Source organism: Ursus maritimus, unplaced genomic scaffold, assembly GCF_017311325.1.
Source record: "Ursus maritimus isolate PB19 unplaced genomic scaffold, ASM1731132v1 scaffold_23, whole genome shotgun sequence".
Lineage (NCBI taxonomy): Eukaryota > Metazoa > Chordata > Mammalia > Carnivora > Ursidae > Ursus > Ursus maritimus.
In genome coordinates, this window is record NW_024424786.1 from 39,643,182 (window position 1) to 39,654,620 (window position 11,439).

Genomic DNA, 11,439 nt, shown 5'->3' on the forward strand with positions numbered 1-11,439 from the left:
AAAAAAAAAAAAAAAAAAAAAAGTCTTTGGGCACCTGGGTGGCTCAGTAGGTTAAGTGTCTGCCTTCAGTTCAGGTCATGATCCCAGGGTCCTGGGACTGGGCCCCACATCAGGCTCCCTGCTCAGCGGGAAGTCTGCTTCTCCCTCTCCCCCTGCCCCACCCTCCCACCCACCCCCCCAAACCATCCACTTGTGCTCTCACTTTCTCTCTCTCTCTCATAAATAAATAAAATTTTTTTTAAAAAGTCTGCCTGTCTGCACGGGGTTAAAGAGAGGTAAGGAGGGTTTGGTCTACATTAGGCCTGACTGGGCAGAGATCTCGGACAGGGTAGGGGGTGCAGTAGGAGATCAAAGCATGAGTACAGGGCGTCAAATTCAGGAAGGAGAATGAGGGCCTCCTCTATGGATGGGTCTCCTAACCTAAAGCACGTTCTCCTCTGCTCAAAACCTTTCCTGAGCCAGAGAAATCATTCTCTTGTGCCCCATTTTAATAACATGGCCCTAGCTTTTCTCCCCTGACAAGTGTCAGAGGCTCCAGGGTCTCGCTGCTAAAACTCACTCCCCTACCAGGCCCCCAAATATGGCCCTCTGATCACCCACATCCCTCCTGGTAGCAGAATCCCCAGATGCTGGCTCTAGCCACCTGCTGTGGGGCCTCCTGGACATGGACACTGCCCAGCTGGACTCAGAAAATGAACCAAATGGGGGAGAAGGAAGAAGGAGGGAAAGGAAGGGTTGGGAAAAGAATGTATAATAGAGTCAGCAAGAGGAGGTTAAAGTGAGTCCAGCCCTTCCTCCAGATCCTTGCTCCAAAACATGGAAATGTAAAACCCAAGTGTCCATGGACAGATAAATGGGCAAACAAAAGGTGGGGTGGTGGTGTTTATATGCAATGGAATATTATTCAGCCATGAAAAGGAAGGAAATGCTGACACCAGCTACAACATGGATGAACCTGGAAACACACGAAGTGAAATGAGCCAGACACAAAAGGACAATTATTATGTGATTCCATTTACAGGAGGCCCCTAGAGTAGTGCATTCATAGAAACAGAACGTAGGATGGTGGCTGCCAGGGGCCAGGAGAAGGGGAACAGGGAGTTAGTGTTTCACGGGGACAGAGTTTCAGTTTGGGAAGATGAAAATGTTCTGGAGGTGGATGGAGGTAATGTTGTACAACAGTGTGAAGGTCCTTAATGCCACTGAACTGTGCACTTTAAAAATGGTTAAAATGGTAATGTTACGTGTAATTTAACACAATTTAAAAAAAATCATGGAAAAGATCAAGGAGAGCTTTGTTGGGATGACTGCCCCAAGTCTGGGTTTAGGTGCATAACTGAACGTGGGACATCAGAAATGGCCAGAGCTGGTCAAACAGTGACCCAAGGACCAGCCAGACCTGGTATGTGGGCTCTAGAGATTGGTGGGAGGCTAAGGAGACCACCTCATGCAGGGAGAGGGGAGCAGAAGGCCCTGGGGTTCTCTGCAAGGCCTGGGCAGACTTCCAACCTAGAGAGTCACTAGTCACCTATGGGGAAACCCTGGGAGACAGCAAGTGCTCTGTGAAGACCCCCGGATGCCATCACAAGACAAAACCAGGGGATGAACCCATGTAAAGCCTGGGGAAGGTGATGTTTCCCTGGAAAAGAGGAAGGAAGAAACAGCCAGCCATGAGAGGCTGATGTTTCCACGAGCCATAGGGCTCCTTCCTCCCAGGAAGGTGTGTGGGGGGAAACAGCCCCTCAAAGGCCTGGTGCAGTGACAACTGGGGGAGGGCACAACAATTTAGCTAATGTTGGTAAGTGCTTATGTTGGATAATGTGTCAGTTCTCCTTTACGTCAATTGGTTCCCTCGTGATCAACAAGATGGAGAAGAGTGAAGAGAGAATTGGGCAGAAAACAAGAGGATAGGAAAAGAAGACCAAAAAGGAAGAGTAGAGGGAAGGGTGGTTGGAAGCAACAGAAGTTTCAAGAAACAGCACCTGCCTGGCCCGAGCACTCTCTGCCCTGCTGCTTTATTGTGCTGGAAACCTCACCAGGTGGGAGTGTCGGGTGCTCCTGTGCCCCTCTCCCCAACAGCACGAGCTCCCTGGCAGCGAACAACTGTTCCGTCCGCTACCATCCCCAACCCAGCACCTTGGACAGCACCTGGCACACCGTTTGTACTCTGTTAAGTACTCGTTGAGTGATTTAAAAGAAAGTTGCATGGACCTAGCTAGAAGGGAGGCATGGCTGGGAAGATTTTTGTTTGTTTATTTAAAGGAGAATGGGGTATCTAATCTGTGTTAGGCACTATGCTAATGCTTTTACAGATATTCTCTTATTTTCTCCTCTTAAGGAGCCCAGTGTAATGGTTCCTTTTATAGATAATGAAACTGGGGCTTCAAGGGGCTGAGTAAGGGCCTAAAGTCACACACACACGGTAAGTGAGAGAGCAGAGGTAGGAACCCAGCTCTGTTAGCTACAAACACTATGCTCTTCCCATCAATGCACCATGACAGGAGGGACAATGAAGGGGCTGATGGCCAGGAGGAGGGAAGACAGCAGTGGGAGGGGCCTGGAAAGGATGGAGGAGTGGCCAGGAGAGTGGGCGTGGCCTGGAAAGGAAGTCAGGCGGGGGCGGGGGGAGTAGAAGGGGCCCCCACCCCCCAGGCCTCCTGACCTTTGCGCCCGTCCCTTTGGAAGTCCACGTGGCACCACTCGCCGTCATTGACCTTGCGGCTAGACGCCCGCAGCTTGATTCCCCCAGAGCCCATGTCCAGCAGGAGGTAGAGGTAGCCGTCCAACAGCTCCATGGCAAAGTAGTCAGCCCGCTGGGCAGAGCTGTGGCTTCCGGCCCCAGCCCCAGCCCGCCGGCCCTGGCTGAAGAGCAGCAGCCCATTGGGCTCAGTGGTGCGGAAGTCTAGGGAGATGGAGCCAGTGCGTTTGGCACTCCAGCGGGGCAGTGCCACAAAAGCCTCAGGACTCTCGAAGGTCACGGGGTCGAGGGCAGCCACATCCTCGCAGCGGAATGACAGGTCCCCCTGCAGCTTCATCTTGGGGTCCCCTTCCTTTGCCAGGCGGGATAGTTCCAGCTTGAAGTCATTATTCTTATAGACCACCTGCAGGGAGGGGTGGGGTCAGGGATGAAGGGCAAAAGCAGCTCAGGGCCTGGCCACTCCTGCCCAGCAGCAGCAGCCACCGTGGGACCCTATCATGGGGGGCGGGTGGCCTGCTCAGTGCCACTGGATCACTGGCCTGGACCTCCGTTCTGGAACTTCACGCACAGAGGCTGTGAACAGACATCTCCCTTGCCCCACTTATGGTCTGTGCTCTGTCCTCCCACCCAGCCTAGCAGGGCGGCCCTCAGTACCTGCTGAATTGCGCATGGTTCATAATAATGGCAAGACAATCACTGCTCACATCTAGTGGAAATCTTCCAATTGACAAGGTATTTTTATTTACATTCTCATCTGCCCCTCACACCCACCCTGAGAACTAGGTACCAACTACTCATTTTTCAGATGAGGAAACTAAGAATTAGGCCAACAGACTTGGCCAAGGTCACAGAGCTAGTGGGGGGAAGAGCCAAGACCAAACACAGGTCTTTAGTCTTCACATCCCGTATTCTTTCCTCTGCACCACTGCTGCCCTCGAGGGTCCTCTGAGAGGACGGGGTACTTCGGAGGCTCACGGAAATGAGAGGAGAGAAACTTCTTGATGGAGTCAATGATGCTTAGGTTTTAAAGAGGGGAGGTCTTCCCCCACCTGGCCACTGGCCAGCTCAGATTAAATCACACTGAACACAGGAACCAAAGGGTTTTCTGGCTGACCCCAGACCCTTCCTAGCCCTACTCACGTCCTTGAGGCAGCCCATAAAGTTGTTGCTGACGGGTGAGCCCGGCAGGTCAGCCGTGTTGGGACTGCCCCCAATGTAGAAGAAGTCATCCGAGCCCAGCATGGTGTAATCCTCCTGCGTGTAGCCTGTGGTGGTCAGGATCCCGTCCACCGAGATGGTCACCTGCCCAGCCCAGGGAGGGAGGGGGAGAGACAAGGAGACAACCGGCATCAACTCCCTGGGAAAAGCCACGGGCTGGGCAAGGGAGGGGCCAGGGGGCTGTGGGGGAGGGGGACCCCCCATTTTTATGTCTGCTTGTCTTGGAAGAGGAACAGTGGGGGGAGAGAGGGAAGGCAGGAAAGGAGGTAGCACAAGATTTGATGGTTTCAGGGTGGGCTAAGGCCTGCCCCACAGCCCCCAACTCAGCAGGCAGAGGCCTGAAGGGTACTGGGAGTGCCCACCATGAAGAACAGAAGAAGCACGTCCTGGAAATGGCTCCAAACAGGAGTAGGGACCTCAGGACAAGGCCCCGTTATGGGGGGGTGCAAATGGCATCCTCACTCCCTTCCTCTTGCGGTGCTCTCTGGACCCTCATGTGATTTAAGAGCATCTTTCATAAAGGAGGTAGAGAACACCAGTTCTCCTTGGATCTTGGTGGCTTTGTCTCAACCTGTGGCCATCCCTTCGGGGCACTGAGAAGTCCTGTCTTAGACCGGCAGGGAAATGGGAGATAGCGAGGGCATGTGGGACAGGAGCTCAGATACTACTGGGGAGTGCTGGAACATCCTGGGGCATGCATAACACCCTCAGGGCTGATTCCCACCACCACCCTAACATCAAGCGTTCCCGTTGGTCCGTGCCTTCTTCCCGAGTCTGTGTCTTTATTCCCCAGGCTCCTCTGTATGCGGGTGGCTCTCTTGTCTCCAACGAGAGGGTAGCCCTTTATCTATTCATCAACCTGCCCTCGTTTCTTTGTTATCTTCCCTACTAACCCCACCCTCATTACTCACGGCCAGGTTAGGGAACAGGGGGACAGGGCTAACTTCACGATATCTTAGCCCTGGGCTGAAAAGTCAGCTAAGAAAGCAACGTAAGGAGGGGGGAGTACCCGATGTTCCAAGGAGAGGACAGGGGCTCAGCAATGGCCTGGGGAAGGCAGAAGTGACCTTGGCGGGGAGTGACAGATCCAGGGAACTCTCTGTCTATCCCCTCCCCAGACAAATGCCCACGTGGCCCCGGAAAAGTTTAGCCATAGGAGCAGCCCACAAGGGCTCCAGAGATCCAGCAAGACTGTGGGGGGAAAACCAAGGGCTTCAGGACCATGAGCGCCCCACTGTAGGGAAGCTGTGGCTTAGGATGGTCACCTGGGGAAGCTGGCTCACGGAGAACCCAACATTGTGCTTCCGCAGACCACAGCTCACCCCTACTTCCCAATCCCCAAACATGCTTCAGGACCCTCTTTTCAGGCACAGTCTGGAGATTTGGGCCTTCCAATCACATCCTGTGATGTCCCCACCCACACTGGACCATACGCACATGTCACCAGCCATCTTCCCGAGACTGGTCTCCAGGGTTCCATTGTCATGGGGGTGGGAGGAGGATGTTAGGAACTCATAAAGAACATGGGCAGAATGAGGCAAGGGACCTTCCCCCACAGGGCCCTCAAGTCCCCCTCACTCACAGTGAGTGGGGGTACAGCTGAGCAGAGTGAGGGCTGAAGGGGCCTCCTCCTGGGAACCATCAAACCTTGTGCTGGGGGACCAGGTTCAAGGACAGAAGGTCTTTGTGGGAGGGGGCAGTTCAAAAGCTTTTGAATCTTATTTTGAGGGGAGGGCTGGTCATTATTGTTTTTATTTCTTCTTCCCTCCACCCACCTGAGGCTGGGAAGTAGGGATCGGGGTGGAAAAGGGAAGGGTCAAAGTATTAGTCACAAAAACATGCAGACAAGATTAGGATGGGCAGAAGGGGGATGGGGCAAGGGAAGAAGGGGACTGGGGTGAAGGGGTGGGATAGGACAGGGAGGGGTGGTAGGTGAAGGGGTCTCCCTAGGACAAATTCAGCTCTGTCCCACCCTGCACCTCCACTCTTGATCCCACACCAAGACCAGAAAATGGGCCACTAATTGGTTCCTGAGCCTGTGTCTGGTCACCGCAGCTAGACGGTCAGCTCCTGAAGGGCAGGAACCTGGCCTGACACGTCCCTGTAACCACATTAATCGCAGCACGATCCAGGGGACACATCATGGTCATTAAAGGCAAACATCAAGTCACCTCGTGACCCAGAGAAACACTGGGCTCTCACCACCTGTGTCCCATCTATAAGCCCAACACCTCAGGAGCCCTGAGTGGACAGAGCCTCCACCGTCCAAGACTGCTCTAATCGGGGGCCCTGGCTTCTGTGTAGGGGGAGGGCCCCACTGGCCCCCAAGGGCCTCAGGAGGAGGCTTCCCTGGCCTTCTCAGCCTTCCAGCTCCCCCGGAGCCACTCGGCTATGTCCTCCCTCCCCAGCCCCAGCAGCCAGGGCACCAGCTACGGCCATTTTCCTCATCCTATGGTCTCTGTTTGGCCCAGCCCATGCAGTGAGTTCGTCTGCCTTTGCCATTCTAGAGTTAGAAGGACCTGACCTGTGGGGAGCACGCTCCTCAATTCCCCTTCAGACTGGGTGAGAACCTGACCTTGCCCACTCTCGCTCTATGCAAACCACCGCCATGTGGTGCCCCTTTTGGAAAAGGGCTGCCTTAATCACCCTCCTATCTGTCCCCCAAATTCACAACTATTTTCTAGAGCAGCCCTGGCCCAGGGGCTGAGGGAGAGGGTAGCAGGAGACAGGGTGACACAGGGAGGTGCATGGAGGAAGGGTGGGGTCAGCCTGGGGGTGGAGGAAGTAGAGGGAGAACGGGGGAGATGGGCACTGGGTAGAAAGGAAGCCGAGAGTAGGGGGAATGGAGGACAATCTCTGGGGAAGGCAAGGAGGGAGATGACGGAGATTAGTAAAACCCGACTGTTCCCTCAGACAAATCAAAGTCCAGACACAAAAATGGCAGGTTCGTTAGTAAAAGCAAGAAACAGGGGAGTAATTCCCCCGTCCCCCTCCACCCCAGGGGTTTGTGATGCCCCTGCCCCCCAACCCCCCCTCCCCGCGCAGCTTCTGGAAGGGGTGGGGCCGGCGGGGGAGGAGGGCAGGGGGGCCGTGCGAGGAGCAGCCTGTGCAGCTGGACACATGCGGGTTAGAGGGCCAGGGTTGGGAGCCAGGCCCAGCTGGAGAGGAGAGAGAGAGGCAGCCGCAGGTGAGAAGGCATGCGGGGCCAGGGGAGATGGGGAAGAGCAGAGATGGAGGCAAGGGAGCGGTGGGTGCAGGAAGGAGAAGCTTCCTTCCAATGGAGGAGGAGAGAGGAGCCACCACTAGGACAGAGACATTTATGGGTCGAGAAAGACAGGGGAGAGACACGAGGCTCAGATCTTCCTCACCAGAGGGTAACTCAGATGCTCATGCCCACCACCCATTCAGTACTGACCACTGACCCAGACACACCTGCTCACACACCACATCCCGCCGAAGGCAGCGGGAGGAAGTCCTGACCGGCTCATTTCCAAGCATCCTCCTTTCAGGCTCAGGACCACGGCTAGCACCCGAGACACAGCAGACACTCGGCACCCAGGCCACACCAACCCATCAACCTGGACAGGTGGGGCCCTGAGTGAGGACTGAGGAGGCCAACGGGAAGGAGCCAAAGCTCTGCCCTGGAACAGCCATGAACAGCCAGGGAAGAAGGGGTGAAGCACCCAAGACACGGGAGCCCAGCCTCCCTCCACACCCCAGGAGCATGGAGGGAGGCTGGAGGTGGCCGTAAGGGGCAGCCTCTGACCCGGGCGGGGTCGCAGCCCTCCCTGCTGGGCCCACCTCTCTTCGGCTCTACTCCGCCTGTCTCCTCTTAGGCCGGCCAGTGGGATGTGAAACCGGGTCCTGACCACAACGGTCCCTACAGGTGCACTCCATGCCTGTCCTGACCCAGGAGGAAAGGCTGAGGGACAGGGAAAGCTGCTCTGGCATCATCCAGAGCCCTTCCCAGCTGCCTGCTAGGATCACAGGGTCACTGACCCCCTTAGGAGGGGGATTTATTCAGGGGAGAATAAGATGAAGGGCCGATGTTTTTGACTTGTGGGTGGGCTAGATGGGTTTCCTGGGATTTTGAAGGCCGTCACCACTGTATGCAAAATTGTCTCATTTGTCCATTGCTGTCATCAGATTCTCAAAGGGATCCAGAAGCCAATGGTGGTTAAGAACAACGAGTTTAGGAAGAAGGCCCAGGCCTCCCCTTAGCAGTAAGTGGGGTGGGAGGAGGGCTTGAAGACAGGATGGCCGAGGGAGGTGGTGCAGGCCCGCTACCTGCTCAAGTTCAGCCATCTGTTTGGGGTCGGGAGGAGCTGCAGGGAGAATCAAGTTGAAAAGATCGCAGCAAAACGCCTCGGCCAGCAGTTACAGCCCTACAGCACCTCCTGACATCTGGATTTGATAAAGTTTGGCGCTAGAGGGGAAAGACTTCGGGTCAGAAACCTTGGGTTCGTCTTTCGCCTTTACCATTTTCCAGAACAATCTTTGCCTCTCATCTGTAAAGGGGGTGCAACAACCTCCATCACTCGTACTTCTCCCAGGCTGACGATGCGGATCGAATGAGATAACAGAAGTGAAGGCAGCGGACGCTCCATAACTGCTATGTGGTCCCCCCCGGCTTTCTCTGGGCCTCAGTTTCCCCATCGGTTAACTGACAACAGTCTCTGCCTGATGCCTCAACCTAGGCATTTGTCAAGTTTAAATCATATTCAGGATGTGAGAGCTATTTAGCAGAATCAAAGACCCCAGTGTGTGTGCAAAAAAACTATTATCATTTTTACAAGAAAACTGCCATCATCCTGACCACACCTGACCCAAACCTCTCAAAGGGACTGGCCTTTTTGGTCTGTATCCACCCTCTCCCCCAAGGAGGAGCGCTCCAATAACAAGAAAAGAGACCATATAAAAATGAGTTAGTAAAAATAAATCCAAAGCCAGCAGGCACTGGGGCTGAGGAATGCCTGAGAGTAAGAACAGGGTGAAGCCCGTCTCTTTGGGGGCTCCATGCTCCAACTCCAGTCTTCCCCTGAAAGGGCTGATCCCTGGGGACAGATTTTCGAGGGTCTGTGAAGCTCCTCAGACCACCGAGAGGCAACCAGCCCGGATCATCAAGCAGTGACGCTCACACCGTGGACTTTAAAAACTTAGAATGTAGCAGGAGCGTTCCTTGCCAGGGCTGAAAACGGACAAGGCCATCTGCCTGTTAACCAACTTTGCCACGTTCCTCCACCTTCCCTCCTCCTCCCCAGGCCAATTCCTGAGGCATTCTGGGGTTTCACGCAGTTATTTTGAGACTGATTCCTAAGAAGGGATGGTAATAGGATCTCCTGTGGGGCCAGAGATGCTGGATTCTCCAGGGTTTGCTATGGGAAGGGAATCACTTCTCTGCAAAACATCCTCAACCCTGGAAACCCTCAGATAGATAATCAGTTAACATGTTATAAAGATGAATAAAATCATAATTTCCTTTGCAGACTACATATGCTTTCACTTCTAATGCCCTGCTTGATCGGCACACTGACCCCACGAAACAGGCGATGTATGTTATCAGCTGTTCAGTAGACGAGCAGACTGAGCTTTGGCCCAAGTCCGCGTGGTCAGTTTTTAACTGAACCGAGACCAGAAGGAAAGTCTACGGAGTCCTGATTCTCAGATGGCTTTGCCCTGGTGTTTGGGGTGCGCCACACGGGTTTATCTTGCCTCCTTTCTGTCCCCAAAGTCACAGGCTGGCTGTCCAGTGAAGCTTTATAAAGAAAGAATTCCAAATGCACAGCTCCTGGACTGGCCTGGCCGGAGGGCTAGACAGCAGCTAACTTCTAGAAGCAGCAGCTGGAGAGCAGAGCCTGTGTGTGGCATGGCGCCGGGACCACCACCTGGTTCTACTGGAATACCAGAATGCCTGGGAGTGACCAGCTGAGGTCTTGGATCGGGAAGGGTTGGGATGGCTGCGGCTGTGGGCACTGTCTCAGGGACAGGGCAGAGGACAGGGCCACCACGGGTCTGTGGGTGCAGGGAAACACGGCCCACGGAAGCATCAGGACAGGCCAGACGGAGCCTCGCAGGTCGAGCCCCTGGGGAGGTGGGGGAGCCGCTCAGACTGGAAGCCCCAGCTAGCAAGCTTCCCTCGTGGCCAGCCAGCTGCCCCAAGCAGCGCGGGCCCCACGGGAGCAGACACGTCCATGTGCAGGGTCCCCAGCCTGGTGCTCAATCACTCTGCATTATTAATAGGCGATGACTAACTGCCGACTGCAGCAGAGCCGGGGCGGGCGGGCACGAGGGAATCCCAGGGGATGGCACACACCACAGCCCGCGGGAACACACTCCGAGCAAGGCGAGGAGCAAAGGGCCAGCCCCAGCTCCTGCGCTGCTCCTGCCCACCGTGGCCCCAGACTTGAGGGCCCGCCCCCACTGCTTGCCTCCACCCAGAGCCCTTCCCAGGCTCCAGCCTCCACACAGTCCCGCAGCCCGCAGCTCACACCAGCATTCACACGTGTGGAGTCACCAGCAGAAGCCCACAGACACACAGCACAGTCTCCCACTAACACCCCCTAAATGTCACACCAACATTTACCCACAGTCGCACCCACACACCAACACACACCAGCTGCGTTTACGCAGACACCCACATTGACACTCACCGGGACTGAGCCCAACCCAAACAGAGGAGTTTGGCAACAGCTAGCCCCGCTTCCCCCCTACTGCACCTCCTCCTTTCACCCCCTCACCATGGAAGGTAACCACCCCGTCAGAGGCCATGCGGGACAGGCAGGGGACTGAGGTCCGGGGGAGATGGGGGGGAAGGAAGACAGTGTGAAACACAGTGTTAGTCAGAACAGCAGAGCGGTGGGGGGAACTGGCCGCTATCCCTCCTGGGGGGAAAAGACCATTCATGCCATGCAAATGTGGGGGGAGACGGAACCACGAACCCTCAAGGCTGAGGAGTGAGGGAGGGGATGCCACCTCTTCCCTGGAAGCCAGCATGGGACAGCCCCCAACTGGTATGAACTGGTCCCAGGCTGCTCCGCATCTCCCAAGGCCACCCTCCCCCCCTAAGGAATCTGCCCAGCTGGCTGCCACTGGAGGCTCAGCCCCAGCCCCGCTCCCAACCGGAGGGGCCGGTCCGGGAGCTGACAGTGAGCAGAGCGTAGCATGTCATGGGATGGTGTTTTCCATGGATTTTCAGGAGACCAAGAAAGAAACTAAATCAAAGAGAAAAAACGAGGGAGCGGGGGGTGTGGGGGGAAAGGAACAAAATAAAGCAACAGAAATCAGCAGCCTGGCATCGGGGCTGGTCTAACCAGAGCCCATGAACATGGGACCTGCCCCCAGGCCTCTCTGGCCAGGAATCTGAATTCAGGAGTCAGGGTTAGGGCAGGGACAGGCCAAATTCCTCGGTTTCCATTTGTCTTTTGGATTTGAGTTCGGACCAAAAAAGAAAGAAAAGGGAAAGAGGAAAACTAAACGAGAGAGAAGCAAAATCTAAAGATTGTCCAGGACGCCAAAAACAATCG

The 11,439-nt window shown here is 55.2% G+C and overlaps 1 protein-coding gene across 1 annotated transcript in view; it reads right to left on the bottom strand.

Moving 5' to 3' along the window:
- The window catches only part of NRXN2 (neurexin 2), a 98,971-nt gene that overhangs the window by 57,757 nt on the left and 29,775 nt on the right, over window positions 1–11,439 (bottom strand). Inside the window, exons 6-7 of the mRNA XM_040639309.1 lie at window positions 3,839–4,000; window positions 2,663–3,101 (exon numbers count right to left, since the gene is read on the bottom strand). Of these exons, the coding sequence (XP_040495243.1) occupies window positions 2,663–3,101; window positions 3,839–4,000 (601 nt within the window). The remainder of the gene's footprint in view (window positions 1–2,662; window positions 3,102–3,838; window positions 4,001–11,439) is intronic.